The 22,427-nt window shown below is 45.9% G+C and overlaps 1 protein-coding gene across 2 annotated transcripts in view; it reads right to left on the reverse strand.

Moving 5' to 3' along the window:
* NPLOC4 (NPL4 homolog, ubiquitin recognition factor) overlaps positions 1–22,427 on the reverse strand; it is a 652,620-nt gene that overhangs the window by 331,568 nt on the left and 298,625 nt on the right. For both annotated transcript variants that reach the window (XM_078654232.1, XM_078654233.1), the window contains exon 9: positions 15,765–15,851. In XM_078654232.1, coding sequence (XP_078510358.1) covers positions 15,765–15,851 — 87 coding nt within the window. The remainder of the gene's footprint in view (positions 1–15,764; positions 15,852–22,427) is intronic.

Genomic DNA, 22,427 nt, shown 5'->3' on the forward strand with positions numbered 1-22,427 from the left:
ACAAAGATCCCCACCTTACTCACATGGATGTAGATGTAAAAGTGTATTATACAAAAATTGTGACGTGAACTATAGGTATTATGTACCTAAATTGTAGTTCAACACGTAGTCTCTGCGCCCATTTGGCGTTTTTATCAAGACTTAGTGTTTTAGGTTACATTGCCTCATGAGCCATTAGCGCATTATTGGGGGTTCCATCATGCTAAGTTCAGTGATGGTTTGCCCTCTTCCCCTCAACGCGGCTCCGATGGTTGATCAGCAGAGCCAGTGAGTAGACCCTGGCGTTGCCAGGTAACCAACTCAGCAACTCAAGAGTTCCCGGCGTTGCCCGGCAACGACCCCAGAAGCCGCAAAGGTCCAGCAGTGTCCTGGGAGAAGAGGCAGAGTCCGCAGCGGACCCGCACAGAAGGAATCCAGCCCACCGAAGCCCCAGTGCGAGACGGAGCGGGGACGCTTCCCGTGTGCAGCAGCCTCGCCTCTACCCGCGCCTCAGCACCAGCCGCACCAGATCACCGTGCCTCTGTGCACAAAAGAAGGAGTGGTGCCTCGTGAGGCAGCTCGTGGTCGGCCATGACCTGAGGGGGAGCCGAGTGAGCCCCTTCATCCCCCTCTTTGGAATACTGTTGGGGGCATTTTGTTTGGTTTGGCCACACTTGCTGTGATCAACGAGCTGGCGGCTGGATGACATGCTAAATCATCAGAGCACAGGAACGCGGTGCTCAGAAGTCTTTGGAGAAAAGGGACCTATACATGTGGTAATCCTGGTCCTTCCCCTTCAATGCAAGCTGTACTTGATTGTGATGAATGTCGTTTTTACTTCCTTTTCAAGACAGTAACAAGTTTCCTTCTTGTTTTAGGACATAGGCAAACAAAGTGTTTACTATAATGCTCTGTGATGATTATGACGATTGCCTAGTTGATTCTGATTTATGTGCTTGTGGTCTATTGGTTTTATATACAATATAAGAGATGTTTTATATAATACTGTGTGGATTGTACTTTGTGGTGTATTTAGTGTGTCACTGATGTGTGTGCTGCGCAAACGTTTTACACATTGCCTCTGGGATAAGCCTGACTGCTCTGCCAAGCTACCAAGGGGGTGAGCAAGGGTTATCTTGGGTGTATAACTCCCTTACCCTAACTAGAGTGGTGGGTTCTGCCTGGCTTAGGTGCTTATCCTAGCCTACCAGATACCCCAGTTCTAACAGTGATAAAATTAACAGTTGATGATAATTCTCAAAACTATCCCTGTAGAATTTTTCCTGGAATGTCATAAGACTTCAGCACCCTTCTGGAAACTGAAAGGGACCCTCAAACGTGATAGATTCTAATAAACAATTTCACTGCTGTTCCGGGCAGCCATCTGTTATGAGTTTGATGAGGTTTGGAAGGCTAGGTGTAACAACGCTGGATACAAGACCTACCTGGGCCATGTTGATGCTTAAAGAATTTGTTGCGTTGATCAATTCAGGGATCAGTAAAAAGGAAGGAATATGTAAAGAAATTTACTGGACCTGGAAACTTTTCAATGCTTCCTCAATAATCCTTAATTGGAGACAGAATTCAAGTATTTCTGAATTCAGCCTGGCAGTAAAACGGAATAGTAAGGTCCTTTTGAGTAGAAAATGTAAATCTCCTATTAGTGGTAACCCTGAAGATCCAGACTCAAAGCATATGCTACTTTGTCATTCTGAGTTGGTGGGTGTCAAGTAAGAATTTGGACCCTGCTCCAGATAGCACTTAATTCTACAATCTCTGAACTCCTAGTTTACATAAACATGCCCTGTCTAGATCATTGCAGTTTTCCTTGGTTTACCAGCATGAACAATTGACAGGCTACCATAAACTGCAGAGAAATGATACACAAGTATGTTTGTGTTTTGACTAACTACCTTTTAATGTGAGGACCGTCTGATGGGCTCACATTTCAATCAACACTGTTGTGTCACTGCAGAGTGACAGGAGGGGCATATATACGAACATCTGGTCACTAGAGGAGATGCCTTTTGCATTTGTATGTCTACTGAAGGAAAACAAAAAGGTACCTACCTGTATCAACAGTACTGCAATATGAACATATTCTAAATCTAGTTGCTTTGCATTATCCTTCAATTTAATGGCAGTGCTACTAAAAGCATTTTTGTACTTGAATGAGGTTTTTGGGAGTGTGTTTACTCGTCAATTTGTCATGGACATGAAACTCACTATGCCCGAAATTGTTGATGGCACTGCCACCTTTGTGCTGTAGTTATCAAAGTAGTGCAAATGCATGACTTTTACATTATCAGAAAGAGGTTCAGACTTTGCATCTCTCTAGATTAACGTAGTATAACCCTGACTTGAAAATGTGTCAAATTTATGATTCTCTTTCTTCTTTAAAAGGATAAAACATCTTTATAAGTTTTGCTAGAAATGTCACCATTCTACAATCTCTGCATTACAAGGGGATAACATTTGCTCTTCATATCAGACTTGTGTCTACTTGTGTCTATGTACACCTAAACAACAGTGAGTTGTTCAGCTGGGGACTTAACACTGGCTTTGTGACTGGAACCAGGTTAAAGTGAACTCTGTGAGGCTCAGCAACATAAATGGGCATGAAAGAAGCAAGGTTTGCTGAGACTCACAGAAATGCATTACCTTTCACCTCTATGAAGACTCACAACTACACTATAACACCACTACAAGACTAATTTCTAGGAGCAAATGCTCCTCTCGATGAACTGGCAAAAACGAGTCTGAGACACCGAGTCAAAATACTGTTGCAAAAAGCACCAAAACAAGCCACTTGGCTGAAAAATGAACCTTGTCACAGAAAAATATCAGCCTGCAACCATCAATGATGTCAAACAAATATCAAGATATTTCAGAAGCAAATAAATTGTAAGCTTCTCAAAAAGTATTTTAAGCAGCTATAGGCTCATTCATCATTTCTAAGAAATGCAACCAAAATCGAACACAGGAGGAGTGTACAACCACTTACAATCAATCTCATACTCCTTTATCACTAAAGGGAGGGGGCAAAGTACAGTATTAAAATAGTTTGTGTGACTGATATTACACACTAGTGCAGCAACAGTCACATGACATGCAAGATGATGAGTATGATGTTAATAAAAGATGTGAGAAATGTACAAGGAAAATTCCTTAAAGCGGAGTACACAGTGTGTCTATGATCACCAGACAAAATAAGATCAATGCAATGCAATCTTGCACCGGGAGGCTGCATTTCATTGGGTGAAATGAGAGGAAAAAAAATAGTGGTACAAAAGGGGGTGTGGCAGGGTATGCTCAGACGTGAGTCCCTTGCTCACTTTGCCACTGGATTCAAGCAAGCCGGGCTGAAGACGGCTGGAATGTCAGAAACCGGCCCTCAGGAGTTTGTTTCCGGTCCAGGGAAGGCATGGCTTGGCAGTTCCGGCTGGACTGTTCCCATGAGGCACAGGGTCAGACTGATTTGCATATAGCCATGTCTGAACTAGGGTGGCAGAGTGGGCTAAAGAACGGTGATGGATTAAACCCAGATCTTTTGACTGGGTGTGAGTGTTTGATTGATTCAGATGCTCCGTCCATCACCACCCCCTTTTGTACCGCTTTTGGCCGCCATAAGTGTGGCAGGGTATGTTCAGACGTGAGTCCCTTGCTCACTTTGCCACTGGATTCAAGCAAGCCGGGCTGAAGACGGCTGGAATGCCAGAAATCGGCCCTCGGAAGCTTGTTTCCGGTCCAGGGAAGGCATGGCTTGGCAGTTCGGGCTGGACTGTTCCCATGAGGCACAGGGTCAGACTGGTTTGCATATAGCCATGTCTGAACTGGGGTGGCAGAGTGGGCTAAAGAACGGTGATGGATTAAACCCAGATCTTTTGACTGGGTGTGAGTGTTTGATTGATTTAGATGCTCCGTCCATCACCACCCCCTTTTGTACCGCTTTTGGCCGCCATAAGTGTGGCAGGGTATGCTCAGACGTGAGTCCCTTGCTCACTTTGCCACTGGATTCAAGCAAGCCGGGCTGAAGACGGCTGGAATGCCAGAAACCGGTACTCGGAAGGAATATGCTACTTACCAGTATGCATCTGTTCTTGGCATGTAGGGCTGCTGACATTTATATTGGTGCATAGATCGCCGCCTAGTGTTGGGTCCGAATGATTGCACATTGTTGTCCTGGAAGAGTCTTCGAAGTATATAGAGATAGGTGGCTCCTCCCTCGGACTACAGTGCGCATGGGCATCCTCTCCATCCCCAGATTGTTTTTCACCATTGTGGCAGAGATGGAGTATAGTACAGTAGTTTTCGCTTGTGGCAAACAGATCTATTTCAGGATGTCCCCACTTCCGGAAGAATGGTTGGAGCACTTTGGGGTGAATTTCCCATTCGTGCATCTGTTGGCTGTGCCTGCTTAGGAGGTCGGCCACTTGGTTGTCCTTGCCTCGGAGGTGTTCTGCCATGAGAAAAATGTTCCTTTGAATGGCCCATTTCCATATTGCTTGAGCTTGGTGCGACAGCTGTGGCGAGTGTGTTCCTCCCTGTTTCTGAATGTAATACATAGCTGTCATGCTGTCCGTCTGGATCAACACAGCTTTGTTGCGTAAGTGTGTCGCGAAAGCTTTTAGGGCTAGAAAGATGGCCATCAACTCCAGGAGGTTGATATGCATTTTCTTTTGCTGTACAGTCCAGAGTCCCTGCACTGTGTAGTGTAGGACATGGGCTCCCCATCCTAGTAGGGATGCGTCCGCTGTTAACACTATTTGTGGGACAGGCTCTTGGAACAGTCGACCTTTGCAAAGGTTTTGTGGATTCCACCAATGCAGAGAGTTGTATGCCCGACTGGTCACCAACACTAGGTCTTTTAATTGCCCGTGAGCCTGGTTCCACTGCCTTGCTAGGCATTCTTGTAGCGGACGCATATGTAGTCTGGCGTGAGGGACTATGAATATGCACGAGGCCATCATGCCTATTAGCTGCATAAACACTCGAGCTGGTAGTGAGTGTTGGGGTCTGAACTTTTGTATCAGCGTCTGCATTCCCTGGACTCATGCGGTGTTGGGATATGCTTTTGCTGACAGTGTAACTATTGTCGCTCCCAGGTACTGTTGGACGTGGGAGGGTTGTATGTGTGACTTTGGGTAGTTTAGTGAGAATCCTAAACTGTGCAGTAGGTGTATGGTCTTTGACATGTTGTCGGCACATCGCTGGGCTGTTGGCGCGTGTATTAGCCAGTCGTCCAGATAAGGGTACACATGTATGTGTTGCCTTCTGAGATGTGCTGCTACTGTAGCTAGACATTTGGTGAACACTCTTGGAGCTGTTGTCACCCCAAATGGCAGGACCTTGAATTGGTAGTGTTGCCCTTGAATGGTGAACCTCAAATACTTTCTGTGAGCAGGGTCTATTGGTATATGAAAATATGCATCTTTGAGGTCTAAAGTTGCTAGGAAGTCTCCCTGGCGAAGCAATGGTAAGACTTGCTGGAGAGTGAGCATGTGAAAATGCTCTGACAGAATGTAGAGGTTGAGGGGCCTGAGGTACAATATTGGTCTGAGAGACCCGTCCTTCTTTGGGATTAGAAGTATAGGGAGTATACTCCTGTTCCTTGATGTTGCAGTGGGACTGGTTCTATGGCCCCCTTTTGCAGCATACTGATGACCTGTTGCTGAAGTAATGTTATATGTTCCTGTGACATAGGGCGGTTCACGGGTGGTATGTTGGGTGGAGTTGAGGTGAGCTCTAGGCAATAGCCATGTTGAATAATTTGCCTGACCCACTTGTCTGTGGTGATATTTAACCAGACTTGTCGAAATTGTTGTATTCTTCCCCCGACTGGTGTTATGTGGTCTGGGGGAGTGTCAAGAAGTCACTGCTTTGTGTTAGAGGAGGATCTATTTGCATTGCCTCCACAACCTCTTCCCTTGGTATTGTTTCCTCTATAACCACCCCTGCTGGTGTTTTTGTTATATGTGGATTGTGTGTTACTCTTGTAGTTGGAGGATTGCTGTGATGTTCCTCGCGCTCCTCCCCTATAATTGGAGCGACGAAAGGAGCCCTGGTGTTGTTGGGACTGAAGAGCTCCCATAGATTTTGCAGTTTCTGCATCCTTTTTCATTTTGTCCAGAATTGAATCAACTGCTGGACCAAATAAAAAGTCTGGGTTGATTGGCTGATTAAAGCCTGATATACGAAGCCACGCGTGTCTCCTTATGAGCACGCTGGTATTGATGGATCTGGCAGCTGTGTCTGATGCGTCTATTGCACACTTAATGGATGCATTGGTGATGAGCTTTCCCTCTTGTATAAGTTCATCTGCCTGCTGTTTGTAGGGATCAGGTAAGTGTTGGAGAATTTCTTCCAAACTGGCGTAGTGCGCCCTATCATATCTGGCTAGCAAGGCCTGTGTATTGGCTATTCTCCAGGAGTTTGCTGCCTGAGCCGCCACTCTTTTGCCTGATGCCTCAAATATCTTAGATTCCTTGTCTGGAGGTGCAGCCTCACCAGTAGTCTGTGAGTTTGCACGCTTACGTGCGTTTGATACCACTAAGGAATCTAGGGGTAGCTGTCCTTTGATGTATGTAGGATCTATAGGTGCAGATTTTGGAAAAGGGGGTGGTGATGGACAGAGTTTCTGAATGATGCAGAATACTCTTACCAAGTCAATAGATTATGGTTTTAATCCATCACCGTTTTTTAGCTCACTGCACCATCCCAGCTCAGAACCTGGCTATATGCAAATTAGTCTCTTCCTGTCCCAGTGCATGATGGGAACAGGGCAAACCAAACTACCAAGCCAATTCTTATACTGGGAAGGAAACAAGCTTCCGGGGACCGGTTTCTGGCATCACAGCCTTCTTCGGCCCGGCTTGCTTGAATCCTGATGGTGCAATGAGCAAGGGACTCACGTCTGAGTATACCCTCCCACACATAGTGTGGATAAAACCGATTTTGGAAAAGGGGGTGGTGATGGACAGAGTTTCTGAATGATGCAGAATACTCTTACCAAGTCAATAGATCATGGTTTTAATCCATCACCGTTTTTAGCTCACTGCACCATCCCACCTCAGAACCTGGCTATATGCAAATTAGTCTGTTCCTGTCCCAGTGCATGATGGGAACAGGGCAAACCAAACTACCAAGCCAATTCTTATACTGGGAAGGAAACAAGCTTCCGGGGACCGGTTTCTGGCAACACAGCCTTCTTCGGCCCGGCTTGCTTGAATCCTGATGGTGCAATGAGCAAGGGACTCACGTCTGAGTATGCCCTCCCAAAGGGTCCCCGGAAGCTTGTTTCCTTCCCAGTATAAGAATTGGCTTGGTAGTTTGGTTTGCCCTGTTCCCATCATGCACTGGGACAAGAACAGACTAATTTGCATATAGCCAGGTTCTGAGCTGGGATGGTGCAGTGAGCTAAAAAAAATGGTGATGGATTAAAACCATGATCTATTGACTTGGTAAGAGTATTCTGCATCATTCAGAAGCTCTGTCCATCACCACCCCCTTTTTCCAAAATCGGATCTATAGGTGCAGCTCTGTATATTTTCTCAATTCTAGGGTTTATGACCCGGGCTCTAGCAGTGTCCTTAAAAATGTCACCTGCGTGTTTTAACACCCCTTTTAGCATTGGGAGTGTTTTAACGTGTCTTTCAGATGTTGTGAGTGTATCGAAGAGGAAGTCTTCCTCAATATCGAGCTCTCTAGCTGACAAGTAAGAGAGGCGTGCTGCATTTTTTCTTCCGCTTTTAAAATACCTGATTACATTTTCGATATTGTGCTCATTTTAAATTGTTAATTCGCCGCATTTCATCACAATTGTTCCCCTCGCTTCCCCGGTCCACCACTGACTCTGTCAGCTTGTTGTGGAGGGAAGAGTATTCGAGGAGCACACCGGAAGTGACTGCTACTTCCTCCGTGCATCCTGCACCAATTAGACGGGCCCTTAGCAGTTTAAAAGACCGGCGGGGCACGAGCACAGCGGGCACGCCCTCAGCACGCCGAAGACTCGCCTAAGACAAGCCCGTCTGCGCCCGTCCGCGACAGGACGGGGCCAGGGACTATGGCTATCTCCGCTTCCAATACTCGGAGAACGTACACAGCCCAGGCATTGCTAAGCATGCAAAACTACCTCCCCAGGAGATGTAGTAAGTTGACAGATACCAACTTGGAAGGCCCATTCTCTTGCAATCACTGTAAATCTCAGTTCAGCACACTACCTGAGGACAGAAAACCGAGTGAGAAACAAACTCAGCCACTCGAGGGGGAGCTGACAGGCGGCTGAACCACCCAGAACCACAGGAAAGATTCGCCCATCTCCTGGGGGAGTAAGAATCTGCTCTGTAACATCAGATCCCTGTCCAAACACTCCATAGAGGTCTGGGACCTCATCACCTCTGAAAAACCGGACATTTGTTTCCTGACGGAAACATGACTAAAGCCCCACTCGGTCCCAGCTATAACTCTTGGGATTCCAGCGGGGTACAAAATAGTCAGACAGGATCGGCCTGTCAAGATAGGAGGGGGAATTGCAATTGTGCACAGGCAAGAAATAGACATCTCGGTAATTGAAGGAATATGTACCCCGGAGCTAGAACTTCTGATTTTTAAAATTAAAACCACACCCAAAGGGTGCAAGAAAGGTGCCCTTGTCTATCGCCCCCCTGGTCCAAACATCAATTTTTCAATCTCACTTTTAGAATCACTGGCTCCACATGTACAGGACCACGAAGACTTCCTGCTTCTAGGTGATTTTAACGTTCATAGTGACTTAGCAGAATGCAAGGAAGCACAATCACTATTAGTAGATCTGTCTTCACTGGGATTGAAACAAGTTTAATAGCGGCCCCACACATAAGGCAGGACACACCCTGGATCTGGTCCTGACCAACTCTCCATTGACTAAATGTCTACCCCCTTCCCAAGTAGAGTGGACTGACCACTTTATTATTGAATTTTACACTCCCATAGCTAACCCCCTGCCAACTAGTCAAATTTCCCTACCTACTAAGAGAAGACAGTGGCACAAAATTACTCTGGAATCTTTCAAAGACAGATATGTTGAACCCACTTTGACCCCTACTGTGAACATTGAGACTGCTATGGATATTTTCGAAGGGGCAATTGCCACAGCAGTAAATATCATTGCTCCTGTAAAACAATTCAAAACTCGCCCAGCTCAAAAACAAGAAGTCTGGTATTCAGAGCATCTTAGATCATTAAAACAAGCAGCTAGAAAACTCGAAAAGAAATGGAGAATATCTAAATTGGCCGAGGACAAAAAAGGTTACTGGCATTCTCTCTCCTCATACCACAAAGCCATTCGTGTTGCACGAAAGAACCACATTGCATCCCAGCTTATGACTGCGGGAAACTCTCCTAGAGTGCTTTATCAAATACTGCAATCTTTCGTGAAACCTATGGCTTGTGAAAGTCCGGCGCTAGCATCGCAGCAACCCTGCAACGACATTTCGCTATTTTTTACTCAAAAAATAGACGGAATTTATGAAAAAATTATCAACTCTACTCAATCCTTTGATGGAGAAAAATCATCTCCTAGGTCAATGGTAGAGACAGTCGCAGAAACTTTCTCCACCCACCTCCTTGACAGGTTTCCATCTATTTCTTTAGAGGAGGTAACATCCCTAATTCCCCAGATTAAAAGTGGATGCCCAACTGACATCATTCCGGCAAGATTAATGCCTATGCTGGCCAAGGTTCTAGGCCCTGGGATTCAAAAACTTGTGAATCTCTCCCTTAACAACGGAGAAGTCCCCATGGAATGGAAAAGGGCCTCGGTCAGGCCTATCAGGAAAAACTCAGCTATCCCATGGACAGAATTCAATAATCTAAGGCCAATATCTCTTCTCCCGTTCTTGGGCAAACTTGTTGAGAAATATGTCAATCAACATCTATCTAACTACGTGGAGTTGGCAGGTGGATTGGACTATTCTCAATCGGGTTTCCGGCCCAAGCACAGTACCGAAACCACCTTGATGTCAGTCGCAGACGATCTACATATGTATCAGGACAAGGGCTTCTCCGTGATCCTGGTACTATTGGACCTGTCTGCGGCGTTTGACACCGTGTCTCACAACATCCTGACAACTCGGCTGGCCAACATCGGCTTGAATAACAAGGCTCTAGCCTGGCTCAGGAGTTTTCTATCTAACCAGACTCAACGTGTGACCTTGGGGGCCTATCGTTCAGAAGAGACTGAGATCTCAAAAGGGGTGCCACAGGGCTCTTATTTGAGCCCCACCCTCTTTAATATCTATGAAGCACCCCTGGCCAGCATCATGAGAACGTATGGCTTTATTCCGGTGTCCTACGCCGACGATACCCAGCTCCTCTTCCCTTTTAAACATCTCACCCCCGAGGTCAAGAACTCCTTTTCCCAGGGTATGAAGGCTGTGGCGCATTGGATGTCCACCAACTATCTTCAATGCAATGTCGGTAAGACCGAAGTCATGTTGTTTGGAGAAGCAAAACTGCTATGGACTCCGGACTGGTGGCCACAAGATCTTGGTCCAGTCCCGGAGCCAAAGCAGGTTGTAAAAAAATCTAGGAGTCAGACTAGATCAGGAACTCTCATTAAAGCAGCATAGCAACTACGTTGTGGGTTCATGCTTCCACGTAATTGGGCTCTTACGGAAAGTATTCCCTCTGCTTCCCGACTCAGTCAGAAAAACACTGGTGCAGGCTCTTGTTTTAAGTCGCATAGACTACTGCAATGGCCTGTTTCTGACCGCTAATGAAGGAGTTCTAGCAAAACTCGAAGTGGTTCAAAACACTGCAGCTCGATTAGTCCTTAACGCCCCTACCCGAACCCCTTCCAAACCTATATTGGCAAAACTTAATTGGCTGCCCATAAAACAGAGAACCAAATTCAAAACTTGCTGCATTATTCATAAATGCCTTAACGGTTCAGGGCCCGAATACCTAAAACAAATTCATCCCCTACGTTCCTACACGCTCCCTCAGGTCCAGTGACCAGGATTTGCTATGTGTCCCTCGGACTAAGAAGGCTAGACACGGTGGTAAGGCACTGTCTGTGGCTGGACCCTCTCTTTGGAACAGTCTCCCTAGAGCCCTCAGACAATGCTCAGAACACCTACAATTTAGGAAACAACTTAAAACCCATCTGTTCCAACTCTAATCATCCAATCTAGCTAAACTACTATACATCTTACCGTTGTGGCTGCTAAAGCGCAGAGATACTCCTTCGGGAGTTGAATCTAGCGCTATACAAACCCGCAAAAAAAATAAAATAATAATAAATAGCATCAGAGTGCATCTCTACATTGTGGTAGGTTGCTGCTCTATCTAACAGAGAATTAAATGCAACTGTATCCTCTGTGGGAGATGGCTTAGTAGGGTATACTGCAGGGTCTGTAATAGGCAGAATCCCTTCATTGTCTGGTTCCCCTCCTCCACCCCATGGCTGTGTGTCTGGCTCTGTATTTGGGTTTTGTGGATAACCAAAACCTACATCTGCGTCCTGATCTTCATCAGGGTTGTAGTCGGAGCGTGTTGGTGAGGTTGGGGTATAAGGAGTAGTAGGCATAGCAGGAGTGATAGGTTCAAAGAGTATAGGAGAGGTAGCACAGTCTCTCTTTTTCTTTAGGGGGATCCTGGAAAAGTCTTCAGTTGGTAGAGGCCTTTTCTTTTTAGTGTAGACAGTCACTTTACCAGTTTTTGGATCAATGTAGATTTTTGACTGGTTCTCTGTGGAGGGATCTGGGTGAAGAAGCTCCTCTTCCACAGTCCTTGGTTTTGGTGTTACAGCCTTTGGTTTTTGTTTCTTCGGGTCGATGGTTTTTGGGGCCTCGACCGTTTTAGGTGGTTGTATCGCTTTTGGTTGTTTTTCAACAGATTTTGTTTGTTGAACGTCCTTTGCTGGCTTCACAACCTTTTTCGGACCGAGCGGGTTTGTCGGTTCGACAGTCTCTTTATGTTGTTTTGGAGCCTGCTGCTTCGGGTCGTCGGGCTTCGGCTCGACCGATTTGTTTTCGTCCACCTTCGGTTTCGGTTCGACTGTAGTTTTGGGCGTAGGCCTTGTTCTGTCGTCGATTGGTTTCTTCCCCTTGTCGATACCTGAGGCTGATTTGCTCGATTCGACATGCTTTTTGGGGGTCGATTCGACGTGCTTTTGTTTTTGTGTCGAATCGACGTGTTTTGGTTTCGAGGTTGACTCAACGGCCTTCGACTTGGAGCTCAACTCGACTGCTTTGGTCTTCAATGTCGACTCGACGGTCTTTGGTTTCGAAGGTTGCAGTGGTACTGTGGCCTTCGGGTCGACTTAATTCGGTCCGAAGACTGTATTGTCGACAAGTTTCGGTTTCGATGGAACCGATGTTGTGTGACGTGTCTCAGAGGGCTCTTTCGATATGTTCTTAGCCGGGCGGTATGGCGGGGCTGTAGAACAAGGTTGTTGGTCTCGGCTAAGGCCTGCTGGCGATGCCTTGACCTGAGTCTCTGATAGGGGTGTAGTGTCTATACGGGGCGGTGTACTCACGGTTTGCCCCTCACCGTCATCGGAGTCGTCTTCAACTGCTACGATGTCCTGATCATAGTCCTTGAGATCGACTATCAGTTCTCCCTCTTCGGGGTAATATTCGGAGTTGGGCTCCGAGTATTGTCCGTCGTCTCGATCTGAGTCTTCGGCGCTCGCTAGATCTTCTTCGTCCCCGAAGAGGTTATCGGGCTCTGGCGCCGACAGTTGCATTTCTTGCCTCGCCGCCCGTCGATTCCGAATAGTCTTTTTTGATCGGAACTGGGCACAGGCTAGGCAACTATCCTCATTGTGATCTGGAGATAGGCATTTGTTGCACACTGGATGCTTGTCTGTGTGCAGGAACTTCGAGTTGCACTGAGGGCAGTACTTGAACGGACTTCGTTCCATCGACGGTCGGTCCACGTGGTGTCGAGAAGGCCTCACGGCCCGATTCGATGACTGGAGTGCAACAGAGGTGTAAAAAGTGTATCGGCACCAAGCGCTGAACAATACCGACGGGTTCCGAAGGCCTTTTGGCCTTATGAAAAGTTTTTCTTAATTCCGAACTTGGAGAGTAGGAAAGTACATCCGAACCCAATGGCGGAGAAAAACAATCTGGGGATGGAGAGGATGCCCATGCGCACTGTAGTCCGAGGGAGGAGCCACCTATCTCGTGATCCTTCAAAGACTCTTCCAGGACAACTATGTGCAATCATCCGGACCCAACACTAGGCGGTGATCTATGCACAGATATAAATTCAGCAGCCCACATGCCTCGAACGCTTGTTTCCGGTCCAGGGAAGGCATGGTTTGGCAGTTCGGGCTGGACTGTTCCCATGAGGCACAGGGTCAGACTGATTTGCATATAGTCATGTCTGAACTGGGGTGGCAGAGTGGGCTAAAGAACGGTGATGGATTAACCCCAGATCTTTTGACTGGGTGTGAGTGTTTGATTCAGATGCTCCGTCCATCACCACCCCCTTTTGTACTGCTTTTGGCCACCATAAGTGTGGCAGGGTATGCTCAGACGTGAGTCCCTTGCTCACTTTGCCACTGGATTCAAGCAAGCCGGGCTGAAGACGGCGGGAATGCCAGAAACCGGTCCTCGGAAGCTTGTTTCCGGTCCAGGGAAGGCATGGCTTCGCAGTTCGGGCTGGACTGTTCCCATGAGGCACAGGGTCAGACTGATTTGCATATAGCCATGTCTGAACTGGGGTGGCAGAGTGGGCTAAAGAACGGTGATGGATTAAACCGAGATCTTTTGACTGGGAGTGAGTGTTTGATTGATTCAGATGCTCCGTCCATCACCACCCCCTTTTGTACGGCTTTTGGCCGCCATAGGTGTGCTCAGACGTGAGTACCTTGTTCACTTTGCCACTGGATTCAAGCAAGCCGGGCTGAAGACGGCTGGAATGCCAGAAACCGGCCCTCGGAAGCTTGTTTCCGGTCCAGGGAAGGCATGGCTTGGCAGTTCGGGCTGGACTGTTCCCATGAGGCACGGGGTCAGACTGATTTGCATATAGCCATGTCTGAACTGGGGTGGCAGAGTGGGCTAAAGAACGGTGATGGATTAAACCCAGATCTTTTGACTGGGTGTGAGTGTTTGATTGATTCAGATGCTCCGTCCATCACCACCCCCTTTTGTACCGCTTTTGGCCGCCATAAGTGTGGCAGGGTATGCTCAGACGTGAGTCCCTTGCTCCCTTTGCCACTGGATTCAAGCAAGCCGGGCTGAAGACGGCTGGAATGCCAGAAACCGGTCCTCGGAAGCTTGTTTCCGGTCCAGGGAAGGCATGTCTTAGCAGTTCGGGCTGGACTGTTCCCATGAGGCACAGGGTCAGACTGATGTGCATATAGCCATGTCTGAACTGGGGTGGCAGAGTGGGCTAAAGAACGGTGATGGATTCAACCCAGATCTTTTGACTGGGTGTGATTGTTTGATTGATTCAGATGCTCCGTCCATCACCACCCCCTTTTGTACCGCTTTTGGCCGCCATAAGTGTGGCAGGATATGCTCAGACGTGAGTCCCTTGCTCACTTTGCCACTGGATTCAAGCAAGCCGGGCTGAAGACGGCTGGAATGCCAGAAACCGGTCCTCTGAAGCTTGTTTCCGGTCCAGGGAAGGCATGGCTTGGCAGTTCGGGCTGGACTGTTCCCATGAGGCACAGGGTCAGACTGATTTGCATATAGCCATGTCTGAACTGGGGTGGCAGAGTGGGCTAAAGAACGGTGATGGATTAAACCCAGATCTTTTGACTGGGTGTGAGTGTTTGATTGATTCAGATGCTCCGTCCATCACCACCCAGTTTTGGACAGGAAACAAAATAGTGCTCATGCTTCGAAGTGTAGACATGTATTCTCTTGAAGAGGGAAGTACATTTCTGCTCCCACAACTTCTGTAGATGAACGCTGACATTTTCTCTAATTCTGAAGCAGAAGAATGTACCCTCAGATGTCTGGTTCGGCTTCTCTTACATGATACAGGAAAGGAATGGAAAGGACATCATTGGCAGCTTATTCTATCAAGTTATACAGAACTCAAGAACATTTATCATTCAAGTTTGTCCCTTTAAATATTGCTATAGTCATCAGATTGTGAAACCTCTAACTTCCTTTGGTGTTGGCTCATTATTTGGGCCGGCAGACTCTGGGAGGCATGTCATCTTCCTTAGGGAGATGTGAAATGGCTAACAGTTGATCCAACTGATGATGCTCTGTGGTGCATTTTAGATGAATAGGTTATGTCACGAGTTACCATCTCTGGTTGAAGCTCTGTAGCAAGAGCTACCCGATTTGGTCTTCTATTTATATTAAGAGGGGAGAAGCGCATTTTCCTTTGTGATTTCTACTTCAAAGTTAAATTTACACTTACAGAATGTGGCGTCTTGGTCTCAGAAGTCTTTTAAGATAAAAGGACAGAAAAGTACCACAAACTACAGTAATACATTATGGGATTTGAAGTTGATAAGATGGCAGTTTCTGATGATGTCTACTAAGGGGCTGTTTGTGTTGTCAAAGGCAGTGAAGTTGCCATAGAAAAAAAACACCTCAGAAATGAGGTAGATGATTAGTACTATTAGATGCTTTACTGTTGTTTCCAAAACTGTTTGATATTTATGCACCAGGGATTCATAGCCTTACAACAGGGAATGTACAACTCATTTCGATCTATCAAAATATCGGTGCTGGATAATGGCATTTATCTATTCAGAAACATCCAACCATCAATGCTTTTTCAAAATTAAATAAGTGTCAGACAACACATGTATAACAGAATGTATACACTACCTTTCGCAGTCCAAGCTTTAAGGCAATTTCATCTACAATCACGGCCTTTGGGTCGTCCAGGAGCTCAAGGCTGTTTTGTGTTCCGACCTAGAATGACAATTATTTTTATTTAGAAGCACAGTAGGATGTGCTGAAAAATATGGAACGGAAACGTCAAGAGCTTTGACACAATAGGCACAGGATTACATCTTAATATTTATGTATCATATTTTTTTTTTTGACATCCTCTTGAACAGCACTCATTACTACTGGCACTATGAGACTACACAGCTGAGGCAAATAAAACAAAAATTAGGGACTTGACATAAATGCACTAGCTATCAAATAGGCACTTTATTTCTAAGGAGAAATTCTCGTCAGTCTGGTCGCTCCTACCTACAAGAGCACGGCTATTCAGGGTGCTGGTGCCTCCCTAAAGTAATCATTTACGATGGTGCTGTATTCTAAAGGTCCTGGAGATGCAGGAGACAAGTGAAAGTCAGAAGAAAGGTGACAAAGAAATCTTTGGTCTTGCAGAATGCGATTAAGACGAGAGACAGGCGTATTTCCTCAGGGAAAGCATTCCAGATTCTTGGGGAAAAGTTGCAAAAATCTGCTTGAGAGGGTAGATCTTTTAGTCTGAGATTTCAGAAAGAGGCATGAATTGCTTTGGGTGCGTTGAGAGACACCAAATATGGGGAACCAACTCACAAAGGTAAACCTACACATGTAAATTTACTACAAGGACATTTACTCTGATACTTTTGAGTAACTTTACTACTTTTGGCTACTCACCACTTACAAGTGTAAAATTACTCAAAAGTGTTGACTTCCATGTCCCCATTCCCTGAAACAAGAAATTAAGTCAGTAAAACATCAAATGCAACTGTAAAGTTACTTGTAGCAGTGATTTCATGACCACATTTGATGTTATACACATTTGGGCTGATGTTCCCTAATGGGAAGGAGATCTCCCTATGGTAAAGCACAAAGAAAATTATCAAAGTTTATTATAAGTTAAAAAAGAAAATAGAAAGAAAAATGTTTATGGCAAATATAATTAATTCTATTCAATGACTTGAAATTTAAAAACAATATGAACAATGTCACATCGTTAATAACTTGATCTTTTTTTTATTTTTATTTTTTAAAACCTTTATTGAAATATGCGTATCAGTACAAGCGCAGGCCTACAACCACAGGGGCCGGCCGCAAAAGCAGGAGAGTAAAAAGGAGCAACAACAAAGCGTATGGCAAACTGAATACAGTATAGACGAAGAATAAAGTCGTTACACAGTAGGCACCAGGATAAATAAGGTTCCATTTTATGATTTATAGAGGAGGCAGCAGCCATATCTACCAGTGCGTCATGCAACATAGACAAAAGAAGAAGCAGGGGGGGACGGGAGGGATATAGCCCCCCACGCAATCAGGTAACCATAGTAGGGCGAATCCCAAAGACATTCTATGCCCATCAAAGGGTAAAAAATCAAGGACAAAACTTAGCAAACAATTTAATAGGACGTCACATAGACAGCCAGCCCGCCCCGAAAAGGAGAAAGTGCAGACACTCGCAATACGAAGGAGAAAGAAAAAGGGACATAGCCCACCCCCTAGAAAGGAAGCAAAAAGGGACCATAGAACTAAACAAACTAAAATAACAAACACCCCCCCCACCCTACATCACTGTAATGGCTATGGCCTACCCCACTAAACAGCGTGCCTGTCGCCCCAGAAGCACCCGAAAGATAGAAGAAAAGAAAAAGGGAGAAATAACAGAGAAAGAAAAGGAGAAAAAGAGAAAAGAAGAGGAAAGAGGAGAGAGAGAGGAGAGGAGCCGGCGATCGGAACACAGAACACCTCCCCACCCGCAACAAAAGATCAATAATCGAGGACAAATAGGATACTGAGAAAAGCCTACACAGAGGATGAAGACAGAAACTGTCCAGACAGTGAGGCCCGGAGATGCCAGTAACAAAGCGAAATTTCCGCAGGCATTTAGGCACGATCACCCCTGTCCACTTCTACGAAGAGCAGAACCGCCAGACCCCGACATGGCCAAGAAACAGTACGATATAGTGGGCTCATACCAGTTAGGGAAAACAAGTGGAATCCTTGTGGAACAGCGTCCCGGCCACCAAGAAGCAACCAGGAAAGCTCGGCTGCAGTCAGAATACAAAAGTACACCAAATATCCACGTGGTCAAGTACAAAATCCAGGCCGACCAGGACGAAGCAAAGAAATCAGGATGTAGGAAACACTGCAGCATCGGCATCAAGTCCACTTGACCCCATGGAATCGAGCAATCATCCGGAGATACCAGCACAGCAGCCGGAGGAGATACAACGAAACCAACTCGGGGAGACGACACAGCGCCACAAAATGGCGGAGCAACCATGGCGGCGATCCGCAACTCCAAGTCCCGGCATTGCAAGGACAGGTCGATCCGTAGAGCAGCCAGGGCAAGCAAGACAGCACTCCGTGTAGGGGCCGCCCGAAGCAAACAAGGGCCGGGGAGAGCAAATGCAGCAACGTCCCTGTATCCAGGAGGAAGACACTCCGAGGGGTCATCCGCCATCTTGAGCACAGCACCCGCCGCCATTATCACGTCCGCCTCCAAGTCCACCAAGAGTGCCGGAGGCCCCAGGACACACAGTAGATCCGCGGCGGATGGCGCTCAGCGGAGAAAGGAGAGTCACCAGAAGAACGGGCGTGCTCCCCACAACTCTCGGGGAGCCCTGCACCGGCTCCCAGGCGGGACAATCAACAGGAGGGGCGTATCACCCAAGGGGTGCCGGACAACGCGGCCTCTCTCTCTGGCCCGGCAGGATAACGGGCATGTGGGGCGGCCCACTATCGGGGGTGGGTCCGCTCCAGTCTCTCCGGTCCGCGGCTCTCAGGCTCCCGCCATCGGGTCTCTCCACCGGTTCCGGACCGCCGGCACCCAGAACACCTCCGGGCAGACACTGCACTCGAGGCCCCGGCGTCAGGGCCGGGAAGGCCGGCAGGACGACAAGGGCAAATCGCAGAAACCACTGCACGCCGGAGCCCCGGAAACAGACGGTAAGTGAAGGCTCTTCCTTGGTCACCAAATTCGGAACGCCCCGAACAGGATTAAAGACAGGATAGATGGCGGGGAGGAAGGGATCACGGAGCAAGGCGTTTATGCGACCGTTTCGATCGCCATCTTGGCTCCTCCCCAATAACTTGATCTTAAACTAAAAATATAATTATATTGAATATATTAATGCCTTAACCGCGGCGGTTGTTCCGCCGCGGTGTGGGCGTTCTAAAGGGTGGGCGGGGCTTCGTCGGCGGTTGGCCGACGGCAGCACTGGGGAGGGAGTGCTTCCGTCGGCCGTTAAGGGGTTAAATTAAAATGAAATTAGTTTTCCGAAGTTTACATTTTTAAAAATCCAACCTAAGTAAAAAAAATATATATATATTTTTATTTTGTATTAAAAGTTATGGAAAGTGATGCATATAAAAGGGATTTTTAATAAAACATCAATGATACATTACATAAAAAAATTAAAGAGGTTATTAAAATATATAAGAAATAATAGTTATGTTTTTTTACATTAAATGTATGTATATTTTGTAACAGTTTAAATACAGTAATTTAATTTAACATTAGTTCCTATGCGGATTAATTTTAACTCAATAACTCCATTATGTTTCTAATGGTGGGTGTTGCAGTACCAGTGGTTGGCCATGTGTGGTGCTAGACTTACTTACGCTCTGAGTTGGAGTACAGTACTAGTGTTTTTGATCTTTTATGGCTCTAATAATTATAAAGGGCAATATGTGAACAGTAATTGGCCTACTCTTTGTGGGTGGGTGAATGTCCCTCCTAAACCACTCTCGAGCCCTTCTAAACCCCTCTTTAATCCTCCCCTAACCTCTTCTCTTTAGTTGTAAATGTCCTCCATTTTCAAGCCATTCCCTTCCGTCCCTCCCACATTTACTGCTACAGCATATACATATGTGTGCAGAGATCGTCGAACTTAAAAGGGGAAAGGTGGAGGTACATGAATAGTATTATTTTAGTCCATCAGTAGTACTATTGTAGTACTATAAAATGCAGCTTATGAATACCCCCAGAGAGTTTGTCTGGAGCGTGATGGTCGACCAAGTTATACAACCTCAAATTATAGAGCAACTAAAGGCATTCCAGGTTTGAATGGATAGCCATTGAAGATTAATTGGTTGAAAAGATGACCTGATCCCATTTTTGAGACCCTTTGACTAAGCAATCAACTAAATCGAGAACACCTTTTTATGGGAAGAGATTTTTTTTAGGCTAGCTTCTCAAAGTGCCATTTCCTACAACTAAATGCAACATTTCAATAGCCTGAACAAAAGCAAAGTCAAATAATTTTGCATCAGTGAAAACCATGGCCAAAACATCCAGAGGGTTCATTGAGCCAAGTATGAATAAAAGGATTTTTCTTTGTGTAAAAATAAAAAATAATCTTTTTCGAAAGGTTTGAGTTGAGAAATGCATCTAACGTACCCATGCGTACAGGTGACATTTCAATTTCTTAGTGCTCAAGGAGTCCGCCACACTCAAGTAAAGCATAGTGTCAACAGCATGTTAGTGGATGGTAATGCTCCTATCTGGTATATCTGATCTTATGAAGGATCGCCTTGTAACACTCCACACATAATAAGATAGAGATGTAGACCTGGAAGTCTTGATCAGGTATGTTATACAGGAAACCAAAGAACCAATTCTATACCATTCCAGTAGAGCTCTCTGTGTAGTGTGCACAAATGTTAAACAAGCCAGACCACCCTGAAGTCAGGGAACAACAGAGGGAAAGAATTATTCAAATGATCCAGAATATGTGCAGCCTTATTTAGGGCACACAGTCGGATGGTTACATATTGCTTTTTAAGTTTAAATCGCAATTGATAAAATTGTAGGAGGTAGCAATTCACTGAACCCAATGTTAATTGGAATTTACCACTTTTTCACACAGTTAACTAAACACAGAAGCTTGGATATAGGAGGAGATTTGGAGTTATGTTAGATCCAGATTAAGTTTCTATTAAATAAGGAATATGCTACTTACCAGTATGCATCTGTTCTTGGCATGTTGGGCTGCTGACATTCATATCTGTACATAGATCGCCGCCTAGTGTTGGGTCCGGATGATTGCACATTGTTGTCCTGGAAGAGTCTTCGAAGTATCACGAGATAGGTGGCTCCTCCCTCGGACTACAGTGCGCATGGGCATCCTCTCCATCCTCAGATTGTTTTTCGCCATTGTGGCAGAGATGGAGTATAGTACAGTAAGAGATGTCCATGCAAGGAGTGAATACTGCAGCTGCGACAGGCACTGGGGAGGTGGGTGGGTGATATGAATGTCAGCAGCCCTATATGCCAAGAACAGATGCATACGGGTAAGTAGCATATTCCGTTCGAGGCATGCGGGCTGCTGAATTCACATCTGTGCATAGAATGTATAGCAGTATCTCCCTCAGCGGTGGCTACCTGTGTCAGCTGCAGCAGTCTGGAAAAGAGTTTTGAGAACAGCCTGTCCTACAGCAGCTTGCTGTTTTGAACGTACATCTACACAATAGTGTTTTGTAAATGTATGTGTGGTTGACCATGTGGCTGCTCTACAAATTTCGTGTAAAGGAATATTTCCCAGGAAAGCCATGGATGCTCCTAGCTTGCGTGTGGAATGTCCTCTAGGAGGGACTGTTAAGGTGCGTTTTGCCTTCAAATAACATATTTGGATGCACTTAACTATCCATCTGGCTATACCTGATTTTGAAATAGGGTTACCCTTGTGTTGTGGTGAGAAGGCAACAAACAATTGTTTTGTTTTCCGAAATGTTTTAGTTCTGTCTATGTAATATAGCAGAGCTCTTTTTACATCTAGGGTATGCAAGGCCCTTTCAGCTAGTGTTTGTGGGTTCTGAAAGAACACTGGCAGTTCTATAGTTTGATTTATATGGAAATGGGATACCACCTTTGGCATGAATTTAGGGTTTGTTCTAAGAACTACTCTATTTGCATGTTCTTGAATGAATGGCTCTTGAATAGTTAGGGCTTGCAGCTCACTAACTCTTCGAAGCGAAGTAATGGCAAAAAGGAAAGCCACTTTCCAAGTAAGAAATTGTAGTTCGCATGAGTGCTGTGGTTCAAAAGGTGGTCCCATTAGTCTGGTTAAGACAACGTTTAGATTCCAGACTGGTGAAGGTGGGTGTCTTGGAGGAATTACGCGTTTCAGTCCTTCCATAAACGCTTTAATTGCTGGCACCCTAAATAGTGAAAGGTGTTGCCTGTTTTGCAGATATGCTGCTAACGCAGCTAAGTGTATTCTGATGGAAGAGAAGGCTAAATTGCACAGTTGGAGGTGCAATAAGTAGCAAATGATGTTTTGAGTGGAAGCATCAAGTGGGTTAAGGTCATTGTTATTACAGTAAATGACGAAACGTTTCCACTTTGCTGCATAGCATGCTTTGGTAGTGGGTTTCCTTGCCTCTTTGATAATATTCATGCAGTCTGGAGGCAAGTTGAGGTATCCAAATTCTAGGATTTCAGGAGCCAGATCGCTAGGTTCAGCTGTTGCGGATCTGGGTGTTGGATTTCGCCATGGTTCTGAGTTAGAAGACTGGGTGTGAGTCGCAGTCTTTGATGAGGCACCACTGATAGTTCTAGGAACGTTG

This window comes from Lissotriton helveticus, chromosome 7 (assembly GCF_964261635.1).
Source record: "Lissotriton helveticus chromosome 7, aLisHel1.1, whole genome shotgun sequence".
In the NCBI taxonomy this organism is placed as follows: domain Eukaryota; kingdom Metazoa; phylum Chordata; class Amphibia; order Caudata; family Salamandridae; genus Lissotriton; species Lissotriton helveticus.